At 51.7% G+C, this 27,672-nt stretch overlaps 1 protein-coding gene across 3 annotated transcripts in view; it reads right to left on the reverse strand.

The window, feature by feature from the left end:
• Nucleotides 1–27,672, reverse strand: part of Sez6l (seizure related 6 homolog like) — a 161,052-nt gene that overhangs the window by 36,918 nt on the left and 96,462 nt on the right. For all 3 annotated transcript variants that reach the window (XM_021186619.1, XM_021186618.1, XM_029533647.1), the window contains exons 2-9: nt 16,467–17,024; nt 14,918–15,051; nt 14,220–14,412; nt 13,249–13,434; nt 8,163–8,328; nt 6,961–7,127; nt 4,854–5,048; nt 3,002–3,140 (exon numbers count right to left, since the gene is read on the reverse strand). In XM_021186619.1, coding sequence (XP_021042278.1) covers nt 3,002–3,140; nt 4,854–5,048; nt 6,961–7,127; nt 8,163–8,328; nt 13,249–13,434; nt 14,220–14,412; nt 14,918–15,051; nt 16,467–17,024 — 1,738 coding nt within the window. The remainder of the gene's footprint in view (nt 1–3,001; nt 3,141–4,853; nt 5,049–6,960; nt 7,128–8,162; nt 8,329–13,248; nt 13,435–14,219; nt 14,413–14,917; nt 15,052–16,466; nt 17,025–27,672) is intronic.

A 27,672-nucleotide genomic window follows, 5' to 3' on the forward strand; every position in this document is an offset into this window, starting at 1 on the left:
AACTCAGGTCCCCAGGCTTGTGAGGCAAGCCCCACTGAGCCACCTTCTCAGCTCCCACACTGCTCTAGAATGGACTTTTCTGTCTGAAGCCTTCAGTTCAGAGGACCCGAGACGACCTCTGTGACGGGTCCTTTCCATGACTGTTTCCCCTTGTCTCTCCTCACTTGCTTTTGTTCTTTTTCTCTTTTTACATCCTTGCTTGGGAAAAATGCTTCCTCCTGGCTGCCCTCCCTGATTTACCCAGACTCCCTAGCGGCCCAGCCACTATGAAGTACTCTTGCCTCTCCATGCAAGGCCCACCTCCAGGAATCACAGATATTGATATCCCGTGATCCCCACTGAAAATCAAAGAGACTGCACCCAGAAAGAAGACCTGGGTCACATAGCTGAGAAAAAGAGAAGGTGGACTTCTGTCCCTGGCCTTTGAGAATCAGCTGTTCAAGATTTGTGAGGCCTTTTAGCTCAGTTGAAGCAGGAAGGCCAAGGACAATCTCTGGGAACAGCTTCATACCAGCGGTCTCAACACACAAGCACCTGAGGGAAAAAATAGAGGACCCCAGAAATGAACCCGCCCAGTGACAGCCACGTGATTTTTGACAAGGTGTTCAAATCAGATACTGGGGGAAAAAATTTTTTTTTGACAGACAGTCGGTGCCGGGGTAACTTGTAACATAACAGAAATGGATCTATTCTGCTCTCCAGAAAACGCATTCAGCGTGGATCAAAAAATTCACTTTAATACCCGAAATCACAACCATTAGAGGAAATTTAAGGAAATGCTCTGAGACACTGGCACACACAGGGATTTCAGAGGGAGTCCAACAGCTCAGGTGGAAGCAGCATCGAGAATCAAGAGATGAGACCGCAGGGAATTTGAAAGCGAGAGAAGCCACCAGCAGAGCTAAGAAATGACAGTCGGGTGACTGATCTTTGCCAACGCCACATCAAAGGATTGATAGCTACTGGCTGTAGAGACCGTGAAAGATAAAGAGTCTCCAATCACCCTTTAAGTCCATGAGCAAACGCATAGAACAGACTGGTCCCTAAAAGTGACCACAGGCCCAGAAAGATGAGAAAATGTCCCATGTCCTTCGTCACAAAGGATAGACCAATTAGAAGTTCATTCTGCCAGAGTCAGTATGGCTGTCATCAAGACGGCGAATGACGATACGGATGTGGGTGAGGGGAACACTTTGTCATTGCGGGTGGGGGTTGCACTAGCACTAGGACCACCATGTTGGGAATTGGTGTGCAGGGGGCGGGGGCTCTCCAGAAGTTGAAAGTAGAAGGTAAGACCCCAGGCGGCTCTCTGGGGAGACTCCCTAGGACATAAGCCAGCCGTTCACAGGGAGCTCACCCATGAGAGCAGATTGCTATTCACAACAGCCAAGTGATGTGGCTAGCTTAGATGTCTGCGGACAGATGCGTGGGTAAAGAGAACGTGGTTTGTTTGCATAGCAAGTTGTATTCAGCCTTCAAGAAAAATGAAATTATGCTGTTTGCATGAAATTTAGTGGAATCGGAGACCATTATATTTAACAAGATAGCCAGACTCAGTCAGACAAATGCTATATTTTCTCCCATTTGCAAAAATCTAGTTTTTCTTTTTCTGTTTCTTTGTTCCTTTCTTTCTTTCTTTCTTTCTTTCTTTCTTTCTTTCTTTCTTTCTTTCTTTCTTTTCTTTCTTTCTTTCTTTCTTTCTTTCTTTCTTTCTTTCTTTCTTTCTTTCTTTCTTTCTTTCCTTAAGATAAGGGAACTTGTTTGAGGGAACTGAAAGAAAGTGGGAGGCAAGACAGGGTAGGGACGGAACATCACAGATACCATCACTTCACACAATGAATACACACTACAAAGATGGCTACTAGGCCTGTAGGACCCGTCAGCTGCTTGGAGAGCCAAAGTCCCTTGGACGCCTGTTTCTGGCCTCTTCTCGGCCACCTGGATCTGCCAGAAAACCTTTATTTTTCTCCAGACACCACCATCTGTCCCTGTCTCTGTCTCACAGAGGGCAGCGGGAGGAGGTGGCTGAGAGGCCACCAGAGGCTGGTGCTCTCTTAGCCCGTGGAGCCTCAGCTGCCTCCTCTCTGGGAGTCCTTGGAAGCTGCCCTCAGGACATCAGATACAAGAGCCCAGAGCCTGGACCTTCACTCTGGGCTCAGAGTTGCCCTCCTGGGGCGCTGGGAGGTGTTCAGGATGAGCACATTATGGTTGTCCCCAGGGAGCGACAGAAGCAACCTAAGGCAGCTGTCCCCATTCACTAAACACTTCCCAGTCACCGAGTGTAGCCCAAGGTCGGCATTAAACCTGAGAACGGCAAAGTAAGGTGATGCCCCGACTGACAGGGACATCTGTACTTAGCCGAGGAGGGCAGATAAGGAGTAACAAAACAAAACTATGGTATGCCCGGGGTTCACTGCCGTCCACACTGGCCATTTGGACCTTCAAAAACTGGAGGCTGGCAAGGTGGCTCAGGGCACAAGGGCACCCGGTGACAAACCTGACACCCCAGTTTGATTCCTGGGTCCCAGAGGTAAGAGGGAGAGAACTGACTCCCACGAGCTGTCCCCTGATTGTTCCACATGTGCCATGACAATCACACCCCAACCTCCACTCACAATAGATATGTAATACAAAGAAAAGAAAAGGACCCTTGCACGTCTGTATGCTGAGCTTTGCTACGGAAACCCTTCCTCCCCTCTTCTTTTACATCAAATCCCCAGTGGCCGTGACCCTTGCTGCCAACTGAAGTCACCAGCGTGCTTATCTGCATACACCCTCCCTGGACACCAGACTCTTTAGCGGAACCAATTCACGAGAGTAGGGACGCCCACTTTGCGCGCTGCTGGTTGTGTTGCTGTAGCAACCCTAGGACTCTGCAGCTCCGAGGCACGTACTAGACTCTTAGTTAATCCTGGCTGGAGCAACAGATAAAGCAGAAGTCAGCTCCTCTCCCACCTGCCTGCTGCGGTGAACCTGGGGGAAGGGCGCCTCAGACACTCACAACTGAATGTCCAGGAAGATCCGCTTCTCCTCCCCAACGTGGATCTTCCACACACAGTCTTCACCTTCTGCATAGGGCTCTGGCCAGTTTGGAGAGAGCACCACCCCTGCCACAGCAGAGAGCTCCCCGCCACACATGGCTGCAACAGACAGACAAGAGGACACACTTGTGAGGGATACAATACAGCATAGTGGTTAGGAGTTTGGGGGGTGAGGTTGGCATCTGTGGGACCCTGTGTAGTATGGGGTGGAGCGGGCGGGGGTGGGGGACAGCATGTGTGTGTGTGTGTGTGCGTGTGCGTGTGCGTGTGCGTGTGTGTGCATTTACATGAGTGTGCATGTATGTGTGTGCATGTGTCTGTGTGTGTGTGTTGAAAAGACTACTGGCCTCACCTGCTGCTCCAAGAGGGCAGAGGTTGGCAATGTTTTCACCATTGTGGGCAGCCCCTAGTTCCCACTAACTCCCACTGCTCTGCCAGCTTTGGATAAGGTGTGTGTATGTTCTGATAGCATCAGCTTCCTCCTCTACAGGTCAGGAAATGCTCTTCCAGCCCACTGGCTTATGATGGGTCATGACTAAGGTCACCATGCCAGCTTGCAACTGGGCTACAGTCTCTGAAAGGTACAGAGATGCAGAGGCTGATCCTGCCTGGGCAAGCCCTCAGTATGGCAGAGGCTGAAGCCTCAATACATCCCTTAATGGAGCACATTTAGTTCAGGGGCCAATCCCTCACCAAGGCAAGGCAATGACATCACACCCACTGCCAGGTGGTTGACGGGAGTGAGCGTCTTACTCATTCCTCCGTGTGTCAGGGTTCAGTGGCCTTGGATACAAGACCTGGGGAACCAGTGTGACTGAAGGTTGTCACAGCCAGTATTGTCTGGGCTCTGAGCACAGGGAGGCTAAGCTCACTGTTTCTTCCAGTGATCTTAGAATGCTCTTGGGCATGCTCTCTCCATGTCTGATTCCTCACCACGAACGGGGCTGGTTTCTACCATAGTATGGCTGTAAAAGGGCATTGTCGGAGGTGAAGAGATGGCTTGGCGGGTAATAGCACTGACTGCTCTTCCGAAGGCCCTGAGTTCAAATCCCAGCCACCACATGGTGGCTCACAACCATCTGTAACGAGATCTGACGCCCTCTTCTGAAGACAGCTACAGTGTACTGATTTATAATAATAAATAAATCTTTGGGCCGGAGCGAGCAGGGACTGAGAGAGCGGGGCCGACTGGAGCGAGCAAGGTTGATCAGAGTGAGCAGACGTCCTAAAGTTCAATTCCAAGGCTCACAACCATCTGTGCAGCTACAGTGTACTCATACATACATAAATAAATAATAAATGCATCTTTTAAAAAAATGGTAACCACATCCCTTCTCTCTCCCAGGCCCTGGCGACTAGAATCCCCTTTCTACCTCTGTGGGTATGTCTCTTCTGGACGTTTCCCAAAATGGAATTATTTAAAAGAAAAAAAGGAAAGGGTATTGTCACATGGGATGTACAGCTCTCAGCAGCCTGCCCAGTTATGATCCACAGTGACTGTCACCTAAGCGCCATGTGCTGTTGACTGGGTACAGCAGAATGTGAAGCGGGCTGGGTCTGTGGAGCTGACACCCTCGCAGGGCTCACCTGTCACAGCCGCTGTGCACTGCAGGTCCTGGGCCTACAGGAAGGAGCACCGTTTTCCGAATACCCCAAGAACCCACAGCAACCAGGCCCAGAGGACCACTGGTCTGGAAAAGGTCTCATGGTAAAACCAGTGTGCAATGTGGCCGCCCCTTCTAGGCTGGGGTCTTGTTCTTTGCTGGGGTGGAGGTCCTGGGTATTCTGGCCTTGGGGAAGGTGGCGGCTCACCTCTGCATAGAGGCTCCGTGTCATTCCAGTATGGGTCACGCACATTGACGCACTCGATGACAGCCGGGCCCTGTTCCAGGGAGTGGCCGGGGTCGCAGGTGAACTCCACAATGGTACCGATGTTGTAGGTGGGGTCCGATGTGGTGAAGTTCCCGTTTTGGATGTAGGGTTCATAGCAGTGACCTTTCTCAAAGGCTGAGGTGGGGACACAGAGAGGGTGAGTGGACAGATGAGGTAAAAGACAGCCATTACTACTTAGACATAACGTAAAGAAAAGGCACTCCAGTATGGAGTAATCCTAGCTCCAGAGAGGCGAAGACAGGCAGGTAGTTGCTTGAGACCAGCCTGGGCTACACAGTACTTTCCAGGCCAGCCTGGGCTTCTGAGGGGACCCTGCCCCAGAACAGAAGGCTTCTGATCTGGGCCAGGCGCCTGGGCCCTTGGCCTCGTGTTCTTCCTTCCTTCCTTCCTTTCTTTCTTTCTTTCTTTCTTTCTTTCTTTCTTTCTTTCTTTCTTTCTTTCTTTCTTTCTTTCTTTCTTTCTCTTTTTTTCGAGACAGGGTTTCTCTGTGTAGCCCTGGTTGTCCTGGAACTCACTCTGTAGACCAGGCTGGCCTTGAACTCAGAAATCTGCCTGCCTCTGTCTCCCCAGTGCTGGGATTAAAGGCGTGCACCACCACGCCCGGCTGGCCTCGCGTTTCGTACGTGTGATCCAGATAAGACCTTCTGCCTGGGGCCTCACACTCTCTCTATGCCAGTGCTCTGGGCCCTGCCGTTGGATATATAATGTCTATCCCTCAATGGGACTGCCCACTTCCAGGAAAGCCTGAGCTGCGGTCCCTAGGGTACACAGAACACCGTGTTCTGTCTGGGTCAGATAGCCAGTTCCTGGGAGGAGGCTAGACCCCCCAGAGGCACTGCTTGAGGGCAGCAGAGGAGGGCTCTGAGGCAGGCTGGCAGCCATGGTAACCACACTGTAAGTGAGGCTTCAGATAGGCTCCCTGGCTTCTCTCCTGTGAGGGGAAGCAACAGCTCCACCTCTCTGGGTGGTGAGAGTCACACAGGGAGCTCACACAAAAGCCTGGTGTAGTGGCATACAGGGGTATGATTCCATCACCAGGGGGACTAAGGCGGGAGATTGTGAGTTCAAGGCCAGCCTGGAGTATGAGAGACACCCTGCCTCAAAAAAGCCAAACCGGAAGAGAGAAGGGGATGGATGCAAGGCTCCAACGTCAGGAGTTTTGCCTAACATGAAGGAAGCCTCAGGTTTCATTTCCAGCAATGCATGAGCTAGGCAAAGTGGTTCATCCTGGTACTTACAAGGGAAAGGCTGGAGAATCAGAAGTTCAAAGTCATCCTGGTCTGCTTATTGAGCTCGAGGCTAGCCTGAGCTACATGAGACTTGCACTTAAGACAGCCTCTCAAGAGAAAGGAATGAAGGAAGGAAGAAAGCAAAGAGGAAGGGAGGGAGGGGAGAAGGAGGGAGGAGGAAGGAGGAAGGGAAGGAGGGAGGGAGAGAAGGAGGGAGGGAGAGAGGAGGGAGGGAAGGAGGGAGGGAAGGAGGGAGGGAAAGAGGCAGAGAAGGAGGGAGGAGGAAGAGGGGGAGGAAAGGAAGAAGGGAGGGAGAGGAAGGTGGGAAAAAGACAAGGAGGGAGGAAAAGAGGCAGATAAGTCGTTAGGAGAAAGGGAGGAGGAAGGGAAGGAGGGAGGACCAGGCACCAGTACAAGAGCTGCTTAGAAGGAAATGATATCAGTACAGTAAAAGCCCATCTNAGGGAAGGAGGGAGGGAAAGAGGCAGAGAAAGAGGGAGGAGGAAGGGAGGGAGGAAGGGAAGGAGGGAGGGAGAGGAGGGAGGGAAGAAGGGAAGGAGGGAGGAAAAGAGGCAGAGAAGTAGTGAGGAGAAAGGGAGGAGGAAGGGAAGGAGGGAGGACCAGGCACCAGTACAAGAGCTGCTTAGAAGGAAATGATATCAGTACAGTAAAAGCCCATCTTGGAAATCGTGGGCCAGTCTGGGTCCCTCACGCTCAACACTCACAGGTCCCTCATCCCAGGCCCCGGTTCAGCCACTTTCCCTGCTCCCAGACCTGACAAGGAGGGGGCCTCTCACCCTCAAAGCGGATGTTGAAGGCAGAGGCTGCCTGGCCCTGGTCAGATGTGAACTCGATGCGGATACTGCTACCCTCGCTCAGCAGGCCCTCGAATGGCACACTCTCTGTTCGGAGAGAGTCGTACAGGAGGGCCGACGTGTTTGTTCGTCCACTGTAGACAATCATCCTGGTCAGAGAAAGGGCAGAGGGATGCTGACGTGTCTTCCAGGGTCAGTGACACTAGGCCAGAGTGGGGAGGGGTGTGTGTGATGCTCACCCGGGTCTCCCTGGGAACCCAAATCCTGCCTCTTCAGTCTTCCTCATCCCTCACCAAAGTGGAAACGGCCTGCTTGTTCTGAGTCCCTCAGGGTGCAGGGTGGGTTGTGGAGAATGAGAGGTGGGACTTGGCCAGCAATGTGCAGTCAGGCAGTGTCCCACTATGCAGGATGGGGTCTGCCATTCAGCCTGCTTAACTCTTTCCAGTTGAGTTTCTCCATCCCTGCCTCCTGTCTTCCCAGGAGCTAATGCTTTGTGTACCATACTTGTTTTCCACGGAGCCTAATCACGGCTTTGTGCAGAGGGGGTGCTCAATAGATGCACATTTTTATTCCACTCAGGAGAGAGATGCCTGAGAGGAAGGTCCAGGCAGTGTCTGTCTGTGTGTGTATGCACATGCATGTGTGTGCGTGTGTGCCTATGTATGTGCATATGTACATGAGCATGTGTATGCAGGTGTGTGTGTGTGTGTGGGTGGGTGTGGGTGCACTCATGAATGTGTGCATGCATGAGTGTGTGTGTGCCTGTGTGCATGTGTACACATGCATGTGTGTCTGTGTGTGCATGCATGAGTGTGTGTGTGTATGTGTGCATGCATGCCTGGGTGTGTGTATGTTTGTGTGTGTGTGTGCGTGCGCGTGCGCATGCACACGTGAATGTGTACATGCAGGTATGTGTGTGCCTGTGTGCATGTGTGCACAGGCACGTGTGTGCATGTGTGAGCATACATCAGTGTGTGTGTGTGTGTGTGTGTGTGTGTTTCCCATCCCCTCCTTTCCTCGCTTCCTAGGTGGCTCAGGAAGACTGCTTTCCCACCCAGTGCTTCAGACTCCTGGCCAGAAGCAGAGGGTCAACCTCCCCAGGGCTTTTTTCCCCTGGGGTTCAGCCACACCCATATTACCCACCTCTCTAAGTTGGGGAGGGGCAGTCGGTGTGGACAGCTCACCTGTCTTTCTCATGCAGTAGCAGCCTTTCAAGATGCAGGTGAAGCTTCTGACCCTCTGGAGCCTCTATGGTCCACACGCAGAGCTGGCTGCCATTGGCGGTTCCCGGGTAACTGGGGGAGAGAACTCGGCCGATGGTGGCATTGTGCACTGCTCCTCCACATGGGGCTGGGTGCAGAAAGCGACATGCCAGGTGGTGAGGGGCCAGCAGAGAGGAGTGGTGGGATTGGTCTCCCCTGACTGCACCGAGCCCTCTAGTTAGGCAGGAGCTGAGAACACACAGAGAGGTCTGCTGTTCCGTTAACCCCCTCCGTGCCTGGATCCACCAACACCACTCTGCTGCCGCGGGGAGGACCTCAATTCAAGACTGTTCGGTGGTGCTGATCATTAAAAAACATTCACAGTTTATTCATTCGTGTGTGTGTGTGTGTGTGTGTGTGTGTGTGTGTGTGTGCATGTGTGCCCATGTCACAATGTCTGTGTGGAGGTCACAGGACAACCCACAGGAAGCAACTCTTTCCTTCCCCCATGTGGGTCTCGGGGACTTGGCAGTCAGTGTGCTAAGTCGCTGAACCATCTCCCTGGCTTGATGCCGAGACTTTCAGTTATGAAATGATTCCCAAGGGCAGACGGAAGCAGTTCACAGGAGAAGCATGCATTTAGGACTGCGTGTGGAGTGTGAGAATGGAAGAATCTCCAGTTGCGTTCTAATTTACCCAACCAAGGGCCGGCTGAAACGGATCAATAAAACAGCAGCGTTGGCTGTAGGAATAACCTTACTTATTCACTAGGAACTCAACAGGAGGACCATGACCATTTCCCAAGGTGCAATTCAGCAAAAAAAAAAAAAAAAAAGCTTTTAAAACCATGTCGGAACACCCTGACCCAGAAACGAGCCCTGAGAGTGTGTCCTATGGGAAGCTTTGGAGATCTAAACTGGCTTACAGGTGAGGCTGCGCAGCTCTGCCTTCATCCTCAGGTTCAAAGCCAGAGGGGTGCATCTCCCTGCACACATTGGGCTTTCAGGGAACCATCCAATACGGTGTTCCGAGACACTGTTAACAAATCCCAGCGCGTAAGAAGCCTGCGAGCCAATGCCCTGTCTGGCCCGTTCCTGCGCACAATCTGCAGGCACAGGCTGAGAGCACTGGCTATAAAGGTGATTTGTTCTCGTCCTCCGTACATTTGTGTTTCTGGAATTTTCCTTTAACCAGAGACATATAACACTTTTACGTTAAGATAATATGGCGAGGTGACACTACACATGATTTGTGGCCCACGGAGCTGCACGGCTGTCAGATCACAGCAGAGGGGAGGTGCCGGGACCCGGTCTCAGGGGGTCATAAGGTGGGTCTGCTTTAATGTGGTGTCTGGGAGAGTCGATCTGAAGGTCCTTGAAGAGGATTGAGGATACGCAGGAATCTTTCTTGTCTGTGCACGAGTCTCTGGTTTCCCCGCCAAGGGTCAGAGGAGCAGAGGTGCATAAGCAGACAGATCAGACTGGTTATGCTATGGAACTTGTCTCTTCTTCAGAGCACAGAAACTCCTCCAGGTTGCTCCCTATGTCCTGAGCGCCTTCTCTCCTCAAGTCCTTCCTCCCCCTTTCCTTTTAAAGATGTGTGTGTGTGTGTGTGTGTGTGTGTGTGTGTGTGTGGAATCTCATGTAGTCCAGGCTGGTCTCAAGTCCACTGTGTAGGCGAAGATGACCTTGAACTGATCTTCCTAACTCCAGCTCCTGAGATTCCACGTGTGCTGGGATGGGACCCCCGGGGCTTTGTGCGTGCTAGGTGAGCATCCTGAGTTCATCACACATCTTCTCACCAGCGGGGGGGGGGGGGACAGCCCTCTGCCTTCTAAGCGTTTCTCTGCAAAACCCATCTTGCAACAGCTTGGGCTCTTGGCTGTGATGACAGTAGTGTCCTCATGACCCCCCCGGCACCGGATGACATGATTTGTAGTATGTGCTCAGTAAATAGTAATTTCTATTTATTTAATTCTTAAAAAAAAAAAAAAGAACATGAGAAAGGACTTTCCTTTGTAGCCCAGACTGGCCTTGAGCTGTGAGTCTTCTGTTTCAAATTCCCAAATGCTGGGGTTTCAGGCATACAGTCACCACTCTTGGTCACCACGCTTGGCTTCGTAAAGCATTTGCTGGGCAAATAACAACTATCGACTTTACAAAGGAGTAAAAAAATATGCTAAGAGACATTAAGCCGCTGGCTCAAGGATGCACAGCTAATGAGTAGAGTCCCTGGGCTGCAGGCCAGGGGTGCTCCATGCCATTTGAATCTACAGTGACATCTGATGATTCAGAAAGGATCTGGGGTTGGGGGTGGAGGGCAGGATGGACACTTTACAGATGAAGAAAGGGCGCTTTGGCTCACCTAGTGTGCCCAGCTCAGTTCTTGACACATGGTAGATGTTCACAGAATGCTGAATGACAGCGTGTGGGGATTGGGTTGGCAGAAGGAGACAAGCCGTGACAGCTCTCCTCAGCCCTGGACTGGGCCGTGTGACAGGGTGGATGGAAACTGTCCTTCCTGACTGAGTGCTCAAACATCCACTGTGGCATGTACCTGTGATGGACTTCACCCAAGCCAGTGGATTCCCCCAGAACCTGAGGTGTGCCAGTGGTGACAGGGGTGGGGGGGATGGTCTCATCCCTGACAGATCCCTCTCAAGGAACAGCTAGCTGCTGCCTCTCATTCTGTCCTGCTATCTTCTGATGTCAGTATAGTCTTTTGCTTGTTTGTTTTTGAGACAGGGTCTCACTATGTAACCCTGGCTGTCCTGGAACTCACTGTGTAGACCAGGCTGGCCTTGAATGTATAGAGGTCCATCTGCGTCTGCCTCCCAAGTGATGCTGATATATGCTGTCTTAGTTAGGGTTTTACTGCTGTGAACAGACACCATGACCAAGGCAACTCTTAGGAGGAAAACATTTAATTGGCTTCCAGGTTCAGAGGTTCAGTCCATTATTATCAAGGTAGGAACATGGCAGAGTCCAGGCAGGCATGGTGCAGGAGGAGCTGAGAGTTCTACATCTTTATCTGAAGGTGCTAGTGGAAGTCTGGCTTCCAGGCAGCTAGGATGAGGGTCCTAAAACCCACACCCACAGTGACACACCTATTCCAACAAGGCCACACCTACTCTAACAGGGCCACACCCTCTAATACTGTCACTGCCTGGCCCAAGCATATACAAACCATAACATATGCTGACTTCCTCAATCCTACTGAGCCCTTTCACCCACCAGCCCTTGCACAGGATAGTTCACTGGCAGGGAAAAGCGACACCTTTGACCTTCACTTTGGTACCTTCCACTCAGTTTCCAACACCCTGGCTCCCTGGGGACTCTTTCCCTGGTCTCTGGTCTACCAGCACCCCCATCCCCTGCCCACGGAGTAGAACTGTTGGGGAAGGATTAGGAGGTGTGTTTCTACTGTGATACTCATGGACTCACCCTCTGAAACTCTAAGCAAAGCCCCAATGAAATGCTTTTATTTATTTATTTTCAATTACTTTTTTTTTTTAAAGAAGAGTTTCCGTAGTTACAATGTTTCTTTACAGTCACAGAGCAGTAACTAAGACGCCATCCTGTTCCAGGGCAGAGACTCGGAGAGAGCCGGGCCCTCACAGTTTCATCCATGAATGCAGAACCCGGTAACAGTGGATGCTCGTGGATGCTGGCAGGATCCTTGAAGGACCCACCAGCCAAGGATCCCTGCTGTCTGTCCTCAAAGTCCAGGTTTCCTCCTGATGGCCTGCACTGTCTACTTCTCTCCACCAGAGGGCACCAGGCCACCTTAGTTGGAGGCTGTCACCAACTTTTTGAGTTCATGTTGACTAAGCTCAACCAACAAAACAGCAGCTACCCCCAAAGTCCAAGCAACAAAAGAAACAAGGGACGAGAGAGACCTCATCATTACAAAGAGGCCATATGAAAAAGTAAACCAAAACCGAAACCAAACAAACCCAGACAGAACAGGGGAAGAGGCCTACAAATCATATCTCATGAAGGTTTTGATCCATCATATATAAAGAGCGCTTACAGTACAGCAACAATCCAGTAGCCTCTTGGACAACAGGCAAAGGGATTAAAGAGCCTTTTCAGAGATGGCATACTGTCAGTTACAAGAAGCATTGGGAAAGATGTGACGGCAGTGCTTATCATAGAAACGTGAGAATGTGGTGAGTCTGTAGGCCTACCGTGTTGATTGCAGAAAGCAGTGTGTTTGTGAGCGTTGGAAGGAAGAGAACTGCCATGTACCACCAGCGGCAGGTGAAATGGTGTGGTGTGGTTGCTGTGGGACGTGTGGATCTGTAGGGATGCCCCTACATGACCTGACAACGCTGTTCTGAAGATCATATTCAAGAGAAATGGAAACTAATTTCCATGTTCAGAGGAGGGGCAGTTACTTAGATAAAAGGTGGAAATAATTCCAAAGTTAAACAAAACGGAGCATAATGCTCCCAACAGAATATTGCACAGCCATGAAGAGGAACAGCGTGCTTACATATGCTGCAACGCAAGGCGAGCTTGAAAACCCGTGGCGAGTGGGAAAAGCTGCATGTGTGCCACCTGCGTGAGAGCTCACATGTGGCGGATCGCAGAGAAGAAAGCTGAGCTTCCAGGATACGCAACAGCCACCACCAAGTCAGCTGTTGAGTGACCGCTGGAGAGTAAGGGTCTCACTGGGCAGGACGCTGCTGTGTGGTATGTGTCCTCAGGAGCCGATTTCATACCCTGGGCACTGTATTACAGCACAGCCTGGAGGGCAAAGGCCTTACCCAAGGTTATACCCAATGCCCTAGAGCGGTGGTTCTCAACCTGTGGGTCTCGACCCCTCGGGGGGTTTAGTGACCCTTTCCCAAGGGTTGTAGGTCAGATATCCCGCATTATCAGACATTTACATTACGATTCATAACAGTAGCAAAATTACAGTTAAAACTAGCAATGGAATGACTTTATGGTTTGGGGTCAGCACAACCTGAGGTCTAACCAAGGCCATAGAGGATGCTGCCCCACCCTGCCCCTCCCCTCCTGGGCCCTCCCCACCCCGCCCAGCTGGTGAGCACCCGCAGTACCTGAGCAGACAGGCTCCTGGCTGCTCCAGTGCGGTTTGGAGGCATTGATGCAGGTCAGCGTCTTGGCTCCCTGTAGCTCATAACCCAGGTGGCAGTGGAAGTGGGCCACCCCGCCCGAGTGCAGATCCATCACCGTGACGTCTCCTGCATCGGGCCTCCGGGGAAAGGGGCAGCTCAGCATGAAGGCTGCGGAGAAGACAGCAACCGGAGCATGTCAGCCGTGGGACCCACATCCTGGCAGCAGCTCTGTGCTGGGGACGGAGGGGGCGACCCTGGCGAGGAGGGCTGGGTGCTGGAGCTGCCGGCTGGGTTGTTTCTCTACCTGATTTTGGGGAGCTTGGCTCCTGCCTCCACCCCTCAGCACTTGGGCCTACAGGTGAACCCTGCCTTGGACTTTCTATGTGGGTTCTGGGGATGGGAGCACTTCTCCTTCTGGGGATGGGAGCACTGATCCTTATGGGGATGGGAGTAGTGCTCTTTCTGTGGATGAGAACACTGATCCTTCTGGGGTTGAGAGCACAGATCCTTATGGGGATGGGAGCATTTCTCCTTATGGGGATGGGAACACTGATCCTTATGGGGATGGGAGCACTTCTCTTTATGGGGATGGGAACACTGATCCTTATGGGGATGGGAGCAGTGCTCCTTCTGGGGTTAGGAGCACAGATCCTTATGGAGATGGGAGCATTTCTTCTTATGGTGATGAAAGCACTGCTCCTTATGGAGTTGGGGGCATTGCCACTTATCTTTGCAGGGCAAGCTTTTTCCCTGAGCCTCTCTCCAGTTCCAAAATTATGCATCTTCCTTCCTCTCTTGGCTTTTAAAACCTTCTTAGTCAGGGAGGAGGATTCTGTGGACTTAATCGGAGTGCCAGTGGGGTCCCTGGCACCAAAAAGCCCTCAAGAGTGTGGCTAGGAGTCAGAGGAAAGTGAGGCCGGCATCTCTGTCTCACTGGCCTCGGCGGACCCTACCCTGGTAATGTAGCTGGAAGGTCCCGAGGCCATCATCCTGGAAGGTCCGGAAGTAGACAGAGATGGTGTTGGTGGGGCTGCGGATCACCTGGCCCTCCACCAGGAGAGTCTGGTTGGCCAGGACTGTCAGGGTGGGACCGTCCACTCCTCGGATGGAGAGCAGCTCCCCTTCGGAGAGGTTGACACTCTTCACCTAGGAATCCACAGGGACAGACAGAGAGAGCTGGGGCAACGGGTGGGGGAGGGGCTCCTGTGCTTACAACTGCACTGGGTACTGAGCGGCCGCTGCTCAACACAGTCTACGAGCTGGTGAGCAAAGACACTCTCATCTCTAGGTCTTCTCTTCTCCGCTGTGGCTGCACTCCAGGGCAAACCACTCTTCTCCAGGCACTTGCTGTTGCTTTTGCTGTCTACGCTGGAGAGGGGGATGGGAGGTACTGTGCACCCCCACACACATGCTCATGCACACATGTGTCATATGTGATCCCTACCAGTGTTTAATAAGCAGGACATTAAGGCATGTCCTTTCTGGGTAACGCATCTAGTGCTTTGCCAGTATAACCTCACCGCCTCTTCAGGCCATACCCTTGGGAACGCCCACGCTCTCTACAACCCAACTAAAATAACCCTGCTCTGGGGAAAGGAGGCATGACAGAAAGGGCGACTGAGACCAGACATGCACCACACTCTAAAGCTACCTGCAGTTCCACCCCGTAGCCAGTGTAGACTGTCACATTGTAAGTGCACTCCAGGAAGCTGCTGTAGGGCTGCGGAGGGAAATCGCTTGAGTCAATGTATCCCTCGGGGTCGGAGAAGCTCACACCACAGAGAGCTGCAGAGAAACAAACATGGCCATCAGGATACACAGGGGCAGCTGGCCAGCTCTGGAGCTCACTCACTGAGGTGTTGTGGGGTGGAGCCCGACCTCTTGGGGGTCTGGGCTCTACTGTGTGTCCCCCCCCAACCCCATCCTCCCCTAGAGTCAACACAAAACCAAAAGCAGCTATGACTGTGTTGCTGGGCAACAGGAAAGAGAAGCTGTTGAAGAAGAGTCTGGGGTGGGGGGTACCTATGGAAGTGCAGGGGAGCCTCCTGCTGAACTCTGCCCTGTCCTGACTTTAGTAACTAGTCACCAGGGGCAGGCCCCACTCAGTCTTAGACAGGGCGCCATTCCATTCCCACCTTAAGGACAGGCAAAACAAGCACAGGCAAACCAAAGTCCCTGTCTGGACTACGCTCACACAGCACCCCCAACGGTCAGCCTTCAGTTGCTATCTCCAAAGCAGCACCCCGACCCTTACAAATGGCAGTATAAAGATGACTTTTTGTTAACCGAGAACCAACTATAATCTACCCCAAAGATGCTCTAGCAAGGGCATCTAGTTCCAGGTTTATCTGAGTTCAGCCTGTCTCAGCTCAAAGACCACCACCGTGCCGTCATATAAAATCCGATCTCGTTTGCAACTTTCTGCTCTTCTCTCTGGGGGCCTCAATGCACTCCCCAGGAGGTTGGTACAGATAGCCTTGTCAGTTTGTTCCCCAATAAAACCTTTCTTTCCACCCGTGGAGAAGTCTAGTTCCAAGGTTTCCCTGCACCCTCGCTTGTACAGTGAGCAGCCAAGTAGAGGCAGGCTTGACCAGTGAGGCCCCAACCCAGAGAGGCCAGGAGCCCAGGCTGGGAGAGCAGGCCCAGCAATCCATCCACGTTGTGGAGCGTCGTGGTGAGGTGCTCTGTGGTTCCCTTGCATATCAGTTTCCACCCAAGTCCCAGACCCTTCCATCGGAAATGAGCATCTTCCTTACTTGGGTTCTTGATCACCTACAACGAATCCTCAGCGCTATGACGACAGAACGCTGCGTGAGCAGCTCTTGTATGGTTTAGGGAATAGGAAGAAGTCTGGGGGTTCACGGGACTGATACAGCTAACTTTTCTGAATAGTTTGGCCATCTGTGCAGACGAGGAGGACAATGTAAAGGAGGGCTAGTAGACTGGAAAAGTCAGTGCACTTTGCATGTGGCTGTGGCTTTATAATAGGGCACTTGCCTACCTAGCATGTGCCAGACCTGAATTCTCTTCACAGCTCTCTCTCAGTCTCTCTCTGTCTCTGTCTCTGTCTCTCTCTCTCTCTCCCCAAAGTTAAAAAGTTCTACACCCACTATGGAGACCACACCCACTATGGAGACCACACCCACTATGTAGAATCCAGAAAAGACAGATTTCAGGGGTGGGAGATGAGCCTCTTGTACCTGGGGCCTGCTCCGTGGTGATGATGGTGGTAGTGACGATGGTGGATGTGGTGGTCTCCTGGTTCTCCTCGGAGGCGGACCCGGTCAGCTCATTGTCCCCTTTGTCCAGAGGGCTACCGGGGCTGCTGTCGTCGGGGGCCTGAGCGGGCTGCGGGCTGTGCGGGAGTGTGGTCGCCAATGCCGTGAAGGGCGCGATCTGCAGTGGCGCAGGTGCCGTGGGCTGCTCGGGGTCTCCAGGCTCACGAGGCTTCGTGGTGGCTGAGGCAGGAGATCCCAGTCTCTGCAGAGTTGTCGGGGTAGCCAGGGGCCTCAGCTGCCTCCGGGCCGAGTTGAGTTGCTTCAGGGACGGAAGGCCCTTCCTGAGGGTCGGGGTGTGCTGGACACTGGCCTCGTCGGGGAGTGCAGGGGGCAAGGACTCTTCTAGAGCTTCCAGTGTTTCCCGGGATGGCAGGGGACCTGGGGCTGCTGATGTCACCCCCTCTTCCAGGCTGCTCTCCAGCGAGGCAGAGGGCAGGAGGTAGGCAGTGGAAGGGTGTATATCTCCCTCTGGACCACCATCTGGGGAGAAGAGAAGAAAACGCGACGTTAGCTTGGGCCTGCCTCACCTCCTGTCAGCCTTAGACGATATCCTATAAAGGTGTCATCCCAGACTGAACAGACAGCCATTAGTTAACTGATTTCCCTTCCCCTTATTTCTCCTCACTTCTTGAAGTGTTTAGGCTTATTGTGCTGGGACCCAGAAAGTGTTACGACTTACAGAAGCCAAGGGCACCGGCCTCAGGACACAGGACATTGCAGGAGACACAGTTATTCGCTGATTGGTCTTGAAGCAGATTTATGAGAGAAATACAGGTGGAGGCTTGGTGCTGGGGACGGGGTTTGCCACAGAGCAGGGAGTTTGAGGGATGAGCTCTAGGGGCGGAGCTGGCAAGGGAGGGCGGGACCTGTGGACCTATGGCTTACTTCTAACCTTAAGAGTAAAACAAGGCTGGGCAGTGGTGGTGCACGCCTTTAATCCCAGCACTCGGGAGGCAGAGGCAGGCGGATTTCTGAGTTCGAGGCCAGCCTGGACTATGAGAGTGAGTTCCAGGACAGCCAGGGCTACACAGAGAAACCCCGTCTTGAAAAAAAAAAAAAGAGTAAACCATGGTCCTTGAATTCAAGTGGAATGATGTCACAACAAATTGCAACAACAGTTGCAAGCTGAAGGCGCACAGAGCACACCAGACCACCCAGCGTCACAGCTTAGCAGCCATGTGTCTTGGAGTGAGTGTTCCTTGGTCTCCCTGCTGACCCATACGTGACCAGGACACAGCTGCCTGCAGTGCCCAGTGTCACCAGAGAAGACAGTGCCCAGGCAAAGATCTGAGCTCCATCAGAGACTGGCTGAAAGGTAAGGCTTTGGGAACCCCACTGGCTTTTCTTTCTTTAACATCAACACTTCCTTTTTTCCTGACAGCAGATTAGCCTCCACACCATCTACAAGGAACAGATAACAGCACAGCAGAAGATAACAGGTCTTGTAGGGAAAGCTTAGACTTCAATATCCCCCTTTAAGAATTCAAACTTTGGAGTCAAGCTGCCAAGCCCCAGCCGCAGCTTCTTCCCCGAGACAACCTCTGTCTGCTCAGCTGTCCAGTGTGGCCACCGTCTGCTGCTCACTGGGGCCGTCATCCCTCAGTGAGCCGGTGTGCAGGGTTGTGAGGGAAAAAAAAATGTCTGCATCCCAGCCAGCACTTAGCAGGGGCCAGCTGCTGCCCCCTCTCCTCGTGGAAAGCATGGCATCTTCTCTGTGGGAATCCAGAGCAGTGCGAGCAAATGTCCTGAGAGACGCCTCCTGTGGACATCATCTAAGTGGATCTGAGCAGCAGTTGGAAAGTCTGGCTAACTTTCATGGAGTTGCCGCACAGCTGTGATCTCTGTGGGCCGCAGCAGTTGCAGCTGGAAGTGACCAAGACACCTGTTGGGTGGCGCTAACCGTCAGCCAGCATTTTTTCCAGGGTAGCAGGGGGCAGAAATCAAGGAGGAGGGGTAGGTGTGGGTAATAAGACCAAGGTCGTCTAGAAGTCACACATAGGTTCCTGGGCCAGTGCTGAGACTTCACAGATGTGGGTTCAAGGCCTGCTAGCTGCAGTCACACACCCTGGGGGAGAGAGGAGCAGGCTCATCCACCGTCCAACAGCTTGTCTCCCTCTATAAAGAATGAAATCTTCCATTTGCCCCAAAAGATCGGAGATGCGGGTTTGCTCAAAAGTCTGTGGTCTGGCACTCTCCGGGGCTTTTATCTTGTGATTGATGGTGACTGTCTTCGTAGATGGTGGACTTGAGACTTGTGAAGAGGAGGTGACAGACAGGTCAGGGTACGCGGTCTGGGGTTGGAGGAAATGAGCTTGGCTGCAGTCAGGGTTGGAACCCTGAGCTTCTCAGTGGGTCACAGCCCACTGGTGTAAATGCTTTGTCTCCTTGCCTCTCCCTACGGGTCAAGCGTGCAGCCAGACAGGATGATGTCAGGGCTGCCAGCTCCTGTACCATGGAGACCGGAGCAGCGAGAGCGATGGTTGGTCTTGATGACTCTGCAGAGTCAGGCAAGGTGACTGATGAATGGCTGCTCTGACTGGTGAGCTGCTGGGTGCTGTGGCCGGCTCTGCCAACCCTTCATACCCCATCCTTCTAATCACAGGAGAGAGGGGAGGGAGTAGGAGCAGAAGGGGAAGGAGTTGGACAGGAGGAGGTATGAGAAGGAGGAAGTATAAGGAGGGAGAGGAAGATGGAAATGAAGAAGAGGAGGGGAAAGGCGAGGGGGATGAGGGAGAGGAGGAGGGGGAGGAGGGAGGAAGAAGTGGATGAGGAAGAGGAGGAAGGGAAGGAGGAGGGAGAAGGAGGGGAGGAGGAGGGGGAGGAAGAAGGGAAGAGGAAGAAAGGTAGGAGGAGGTGTGAGTAGGAGGGACAGGAGGAGGAGAGGAAGGAAGAGGGGAAGAAGGAGGGTCAGAAGGAGGAGAGGAAGGGAGGAAGAGGGAGGGACAGGAGGAGGAGAGGAAGGAAGAGGGGAAGAAGGAGGGACAGGAGGAGGAGAGGAAGGAAGAGGGGAAGAAGGAGGGACAGGAGGAGGNGAGGGACAGGAGGAAGAGAGGAAGGAAGAGGGGAAGAAGGAGGGACAGGAGGAGGAGAGGAAGGAAGAGGGGAAGAAGGAGGGACAGGAGGAGGAAGGGAAGAAGGAGGGACAGTAGAAGGAGGGGTGAGGGGGAGGATGAGGGTTAAGAGGAGAAGGGGAGCACCTGTAAGCATGGCACCATATCAGGAACAGGAAGCAAGGCGTCACCCCTTGACCACAGTGACAGTTACAGGCCAAGCCTCTTGCTTTGCTACATTGGACCTTGATGGTGACAGGGCAGGCAAACACAGTCATCTTTCACTCTTGGTTGGCTTCACTAGGAAGGAAATTATATTCCTATCCCTTAGAGAAACAGAGGTTGGGGACACGAGGTGCTTTCAAAGGCCACCCAGCAAAGCCAGGATCAGTCCTATGTTTACCTGGACTCACAGAGCAAGCTACTTTCTGTTTCTCCTCCAGCCTCCCTCAGATTCCAGGCAGGTCTCCTGCCTCTGCACCCCTTAAGGAACCACTGGGTGCCACATCACTTGGCGTTTTCCCCTCACAGTCTCTGTGGTCTTCTGGGAGTTAAACCTCTTTTTAAACCTTCCCCAAAATAATCTTATCCTCCATCCCAAATTTATACCCACGAAATCTGAGGTTACAGGAGTCCATCTTGGGAATCTGAGGATTAAAAAACACTGCTGGGGAGTGAAAACTATCACACATATGTATAGTTTGTGAGTATTTACGGCAGTGACAGTCAACCTTAGTGCACAATTTGAAACAACCCAGGATCACGTGAGGGCAAAGAGCCCCCATGAGGGATTTCTACACTGGGCTGTCCTATTGACACATCAGAGGAATTATCTTCATTGAGGTAATTGATGCGGGAAGATGCAGCCTACCGTGGGCAGCACCATTCCCTAGGCAGGAGGACCTGACCTTTGAGCAAAGGCAAGTGCATGCACAATGTTCCTTCATGTCTCTCAGTTCTTGGCTATGAGGTCACTGCCATGGTGACTTCCGGTAGTTATGGACTGTGGAGTCCTGATGCTCTCCCCCCCCCCCAACAAACCCTTCCACCTCTAAGTGTTCTGTTGTGTCAGGGTGTTTTCATCACAGCAACAGGAAGGAAGTCAGAGGAATGGGCACAGTGTGAAAACTTGCTTCCATGTACAGTGATGAAGCCAGGGCACCTAGCACTTCTGTCTTCATGTTCAGCTGGGGCGACATGAACTCCTGCTTCTCTGGCCTCCACCTCCCAAGGGCAGCCACACTATGCAGTACTAGGGATTGAACCCGGGGCTTTGTGCATGCTAGGAGAGCACATTACTGAGGAAGCCACATCCCCAGCACAAACAACAATCGTTTCCATGTACTGGGAATTTTTGGATTCTTTCTCTTTTGAAAAAAGAATATATTTTATTTTTAATTATATGCACACGTGTCTCTGCATAAATGCGTGTTGGTGCACTCATGTGTAAATGAGTGTCTCTGTGCATATTCATGCTAGTGCACTTATGTGTATACGTGTATCTCTTTCTGTGTACTTGCATGTTAGTGCACTTATGTGCATATGTATGTCTCTGTGCACATGCTTGTTAGTGCAGTTATGTGCATGTGTCTCTGTGCACATGCATGTTAGGGCACTTATGTGCACATGTGTATCTCTCTGTGCATGCATGTTAGTGCACTTATGTACATATGTGTATCTCTCTCTGTGCACATGCATGCTAGTGCAGTTATGTGCATGTGCCTCTGTGCACATGTGTGTCTCTGTGCACATACATGTTAGTACACTTATGTGCATATGTGTCTCTCTGCACATGCATGTTAGTGCACTTGTATGCATTTGTGTATCTTTCTCTGTGCACATGCATGTTATTGCTCTTATGTGCATATGTGTATCTCTGTGCACATGCATGTTAGTGCACTTATGTGCATATATGTATATCTCTCTGTGCACATGCATGCTAGTGCACTTATGTGCATATGTGTGTCTCTCTCTGTGTACTTGCATGTTAGTGCACTTATGTGTGCATATGTGTGTCTCTGTGCACATGCATGCTAGTGCACTTATATGCATGTATGTGTGTCTCTCTGTGCACATGCATGCTAGTGCACTTATGTGCATATGTGTGTCTCTGTGCACATGCATGTTAGTGCACTTAATGTGCATATATGTGTCTCTGCACACACATGTTAGTGCACTTATGTGCATATTTGTATATCTCTCTGTGTACATGCATGTTTGTGTACTTATGTGCATGTGTCTGTGCACATGCATGTTATTGCAGTCATGTGTATCTGTATCTCTCTGTGTGTATTTGTGTGTTAGTGCACATTGCAAGGATTTCCTTTAAGCACTGGCCAGGACTGGGGTTGCCAGACATGTTGGTAGCCTTCATGTTTTGAAGACCCTGCAAACCCTCTCCGTAATGGCCACAAGTATCTGTGCACAGCAGGGTGTAAGTGCTTCCTTTCCACACCCACACTGACATTTGTGGTTGCTACTTTAAATTCATCTGTTTTGAGGGTCCCTGTTCTAACTGGGTGAGTGATCTGCTACTGGAAGTCTTTGTGTGTCTGGGAGAATCAGAGAACTGCCTTCTCTCCTTTTCCTGTGCTTCTCCTCAGTTTTGTCTCCTAGGTGCAGGTGTGTGTGTGTGTGTGTGTGTGTGTGTATGTGTGAGTGTGCATGTGAGTGTGCATGAGTGTGTGCATATGTGCATGTGTGATGCATGTGTGAATGTGCATGTACGTGTGTGTCTGGTGTGTGTGCATGCACATACATGTGTGTGGTGTGTGTTTATGTGTGTGCATGTGTGTTTGTATGTGTGGTGTGTGTGCATGTGTGCGTGTGTGAGTGTGCATGGCATGTGCATGTGTGTGTATATGTGTGCATGCTTACATGTGTGTGTGTGTGTGTGTGTATATGTGTGCATGCGTGTGTGTGTGTGTGTGTGTGTGTGTGTGTGTGTGTGTGTGTATGGTGGGGCGTCTACTATGTGCAGTGACGAAACTTCCTTACCCCTCTAGAAACAGAAGGGAACATTTGTGTAAGGATGGACTCCGTGACTCACCGACATCCTACCCTCTGGGGCCCCAGGGTGCCAGCCCTTAGGAGGCAATTCTGGCTGCCAACCCTGCCCATGCAAGGACTTTCTTATCTTGTACTGGAATGCCCTCCCTTGCACACAAAGCAAATCTTGATGGCTGGCTTCAAACTCTGGGCCAACTTCAAAGCTGATGAGTTGCGCATGCAGCCTGCAGTTCACTCAGCCCAAACTCAGCTCAAACGCCAGCCAGCCAGCTGAAAGCCATGTGGAGCCAAGTCCCACTGCACTCAGTCAGATTGGATCCTGGGCTTCAGAAATGCGGCGAGTTAATAACTTGCTCTAATGGGCTTTTCCCCGGGCCCCAGGGACCACTGAGTTAAACGCATACTTCTCTTTCAGAGCACTTAGAAATCTCAGTTACACATGGCTGATTCTTCCCTTTATCACGCACACACACACTCAGCACTCAGTTTGGGAGCTGTCAATCAACCCATTCACCCTCCAGCCAGTCTGTGAAAGAATGCCTACCCACTTCCTCCCCCGGCACTCCTCCGTGCCATGTGACATGGCCCCTGCTCGGAGGAGGACACACATTGGGACGGGGTGTGTGTTGTAGGGTATGTTTGTTAATAGGATGCACCTGATGTGGCTGTTCTCTCCAGGGACAAGTTGAGCACCTGCTATGTCACCTAACTTGGGAGGCAGCGTCTGTTGGTCCCTTTGTCCCTCTGTCCCTCATCCCCTCTCTCCCTCTGTCTGGAAAACAAAGGCACTAGTGCTGATCACCCTGGGTCCTAGGAAAGCCGGGAATTCCAAGCAATGGCGTGGTGCCGTCTGCCTGCTGGGGTCTTCTCCATCCACTGTGATAATGCTTCCCTGTAGCAGGTGTCTGATGAATTCAACAGGGACTTGAAGCAGAGAGAGGGTGGGCCATGGTGGGAGGGAGCAAGGAAAGCTGGCTGGGAGACTGTAAGAGATGCGGTCATGTTTGGATTCCTGTGGTGCCTGGCACTGGGGAAGCGAGGAGGAGGAGGAGGAGGAGGAGGGTGGTTCTGGGGATGGAGCACGTGCTTAGGGTCTAATGATTTCCCCTTGAGTCCATCAGCTCTAGAATGTTCGGAATGTGTCAGGGGCCAGGGTGTAGACGTCCTGTTCTGACCCGTCCTTCCTCAGGCTTGTCTCCAGGCCTCTCCAGGCCAGATCTGGTTTCCTCACATCACACCTGGCAAGAGCGCGGGACAGCTCATCCCTGTCGGCAGCTGTGGTGAGACCAGCCTTAGGCCTCACTATAAGGCCTCTTTACCCACTTCCTTCCCTCATGCCACCAGGCTTCCAACACTACCGCTAAGCCCCACCCCTTCAGCTCACTCTGCTCAACTTTGTTATCTTTCCGTAGAAGGTTCTGGAGATATGTTACAGGATTTTCCCTGTCCAATTACATTATAATATCAGTGAAGAAGGAAGCCTGCGATTGGACAGGGAAAAAGGGAGGCGGAGCTAGGAGTTGCAGGGACAGAGAGCCACAGAACAGGGAGGGGAGGAGCCAAGATGCAGGCGGACTGATAGGAACGAAGACCCTGAACCAGCGTGGCTTTAAATAGCCACAGGTAGATATGACATCATAAAGGATAGAATAATTGGGATAACTTGTCTAATCAAGGTGGGCAGCTTGTACCATTATCAATTGGCCCTGAAATTATTGTGTGGGCATTTGTGAATTGAGAGTTTATTGATATATAAATCTGACCTGTTAATTATAAACTTCTAGAGTTTTGTTTCTACCGGGTTGCTGGGTGTTGTGGCGGCTGACTGCGGGGTGGATGGTTGTTGCGTGGGGCTGGTGTGGCAGCGAAGGGAACTTGGGAGCTCCAGATGCCCGAGAGTCGGGGGGCAGAGAGGAGCTGGACGGAGCGTGGGAACATGGCGGTTCGTTTTTTAATATTTCCCACTATAGAGATCTGTCTCAGAGTGACCACTGACGTGCTACGTCTCAGGGGCTTCAGTTGGCGTAAGTCCCACCCATCCCTGTATCTTCCCCTCCCCTCTCGTACAGCTGGCTCCTGTCTTACAACCTTGGCTCCTATTACAACGAGTTTTCAACTTTATGAATACGTGAGGTCTTCCTGTAACTCAGAAAGAGTTGCCTTTTGAGCCTAGAATTTTGTTATTTCAGGGCCAACCTCACACTGTCACAGTCTAGCTTTCCCGGGAGCCAAGCCACCCTTAGAGCAGCCAGGGCTCTAGGTCAGGGGCATCAAGGGCGTTTTGATTTATAATGTCTGTGACTTAAAGTGCCTACTTGATTTATAATGTCTGTGATTTAAAGTACCTATTTTCTCCATCTTAAAAGAAGGGGCAGGGCTGGAGAGATGGCTCAGCGGTTAAGAGCACTGACTGCTCTTCCAGAGGTCCTGAGTTCAATTCATGGCACCCACATGGTGGCTCACAACCATCTGTAATGGGACCTGATGCCCTCTTCTGGTGTGTCTGAAGAGAGGGACCGTGTACTCACATATATACAAAATCAATCAAACAAACAATCTTTTTAAACAAGGGGCGACTTCGGCGTTCTGTCCCTTGCATAGGATTTTTCTCTCTTGGGCTTTAGTCCCTTCCCTTAATTCTCAACTCCACCAAGGACACCAGACAGAGAATTGGGGACCTCTCTCTTTGCAGTCTTTTCTGTACTCCACTTTCCCCTTAAGATAAGTAGCTCACTTAAAGGCATATCTCTTTGACTTGTCAGCATCTCTCTGGAACCTGTTCTGCGACGACGGACCTGATACACAGGCACCCCAGTAAACATTTCTTCAAGAGCATGCGTATGGTGTACACAGTCAGATTTGGTGCTTTGTGCAAGGCCGACTTGTCTAAATGACATCTTGTGGACCGTTTACACTGCAGGCTGATCATCCCATATCTGGGAATCCAAAATGTCCCGTATCACACCACGGATGGGAAACTTCATGCCATGAAAGTTGGTTTCATGAACAGCATTATTGAAAATGCTGTATGGGAATAGCTTCAGGCTGAGCATGTAGCACGCCTACGAAACGGAATGGAGTTTGTTTTTGGCCTCGGCTCCACCCCCAAGGCAGCTCCCCGGGTTTGTGTGTAAATAGTCCTGGATTTGAACAAACTGAAATAGGAGCTATTTCTGGCCTCGGGGATGCTAAGGCTGGTCAAGTCAGTTCCCAATAAGCGTGCTTCAGCTGACACGCAGAGAGCAGGAAGCCGCTGAGTCACACATGGCATATGGCTCCGGGTTGTATCAGCAGGACAGACGGACACTCAGCTGGTGCACTTGCTCAGTTGATGTCATGGTTTGGGACCCTGGTTAGCACGCTGTGCTCACAGACACACGTCTCTACAAACCCAGCAGAGTATACGGGTGAATTGACTCCCGCCCGCGGCTGCCCCCAAGTTAGTGCAGGAGCCTTGGGGCTGCAGGGGACTCTGGCAGGTGCCAAGTGGATAAGCTCTCATAGTGAGTGAATGCCACAGAGCAAGAGTGACTTTGACCATTGTCCTCTTGGCCCTGGCTTCTTTCCAACCCATGGGTCTCCTTTTTAACTCACTCTGGGTGTAGAAATCCTGGACAGTTCTTTAAGTTCATTTACATTTCATCAGCAAGGTGGCTGGCCACTGAATCCTCCCTCCCTGTGAATAATCTGGGAGACCTGCTGGCACTGTGTGACTGAGCCTTTGTCTTTAACCCTGATTAGCAGGGCTGGCTCCCTACAGTTGAACCCGCCTCACCCTGCCCACCGGCCTCTCTCCCTGGCCTGTCACCCACTCCCTCCACTCAGGGCTCATGTCGGACCTTGTGACCTCTCGCAATGCGGTCACAAGGACCTCTCACACACACTGTGATTTATTTAAATCAATGAGCATCTGAATGGCCAGGGGAAGGAGGAAACCTGCCCCTGTGGGAGCCCTGTTCACATCAGATCACCCACATTCCCAGGACAAGAAATCAGAGGGAGGCTACATTGTTCAGAGATGAACTTCAAAGACCCGAGTAAGTTAGTGATTTGTCTCCTTCGGTGTGAGCCTGGATTTAAGAAAGGAAGAGCCCACAGCATTTTGAGGAACATCAAGCCAGGATGGTAGGGGACCAGAACCCATCTCCCTAAGCTTGTTCCCCCACTTTCTAAAGTTAAGACACGAGTCACAGGGCTGCAGAGATGGCTCAGTGGTTAAGAGCACTGACTGCTCTTCTAGAGGTCCCAAGTTCAATTCCCAGCAACCACATGGTGGCTCACAACCATCTGGAATGGGATCCGATGCCCTCTTCTGGTGTGTCTGAAGACAGCGACAGTGTACTCACACACATAAAATAAATAAATATATCTTTTAAAAAAGAGAGAGAAATGAATCTACATTCTCATCCTCAAAGAAGCAAATACAAGGTGCCAGGGTGCATCCCAAATAATACAGATGATTGACTTGTGAGGGACCAGAAGCCAAGTCACCTCACTGCAGAGACTGGCAGCCAGGATAGCAGTGGCCCTGTTTGCTGTTAGAGATAAGGAAAGGAAGAAGCAGAGAAGTAGAATCCGTTGTCTCTATAGCCCTAAAACTCTATCCCGATGCTGCCCAGGAAGGGACTGGGCTGTGTCTGTCTGTCTGTCTTTGCTCCCTGGCCCTCCTGTGGATCCTGGCCAGACTGCTTCTGAGGATAGCACGACTTTGCAGGTCATATCAAAGGTCCCCAGGGACCTCCCAGGGAGTCCTGGGACAACGGGGGTACACACTGGCCCCTCAGTAGCAGAGGGCAAAATATGTCACCTGACGGTGTGACTTCAGGGAGACGCAGGGAAGCAGAGCCAGGAAGCAGCTAGGGGAGGGGCAGAGTTTGTGGCTCCTCCCACACCCTCTTGTAAGCCCACTGGAAAATCTGGGCCCAGGCCATGCCTAATAGAGTCATTTCAAGTTAGGTCCTTAGTGGAAAGAGGGCTTGGTTGGCCCTTGACCTCCGTGCTTGTAGATGCCACATTTGAGATGCAGCAGTTGCAGGTGGGAGGTGTTGGAAACCATGTCTGTCTGTGCT

Source organism: Mus pahari, chromosome 23 (assembly GCF_900095145.1).
Source record: "Mus pahari chromosome 23, PAHARI_EIJ_v1.1, whole genome shotgun sequence".
NCBI lineage: Eukaryota > Metazoa > Chordata > Mammalia > Rodentia > Muridae > Mus > Mus pahari.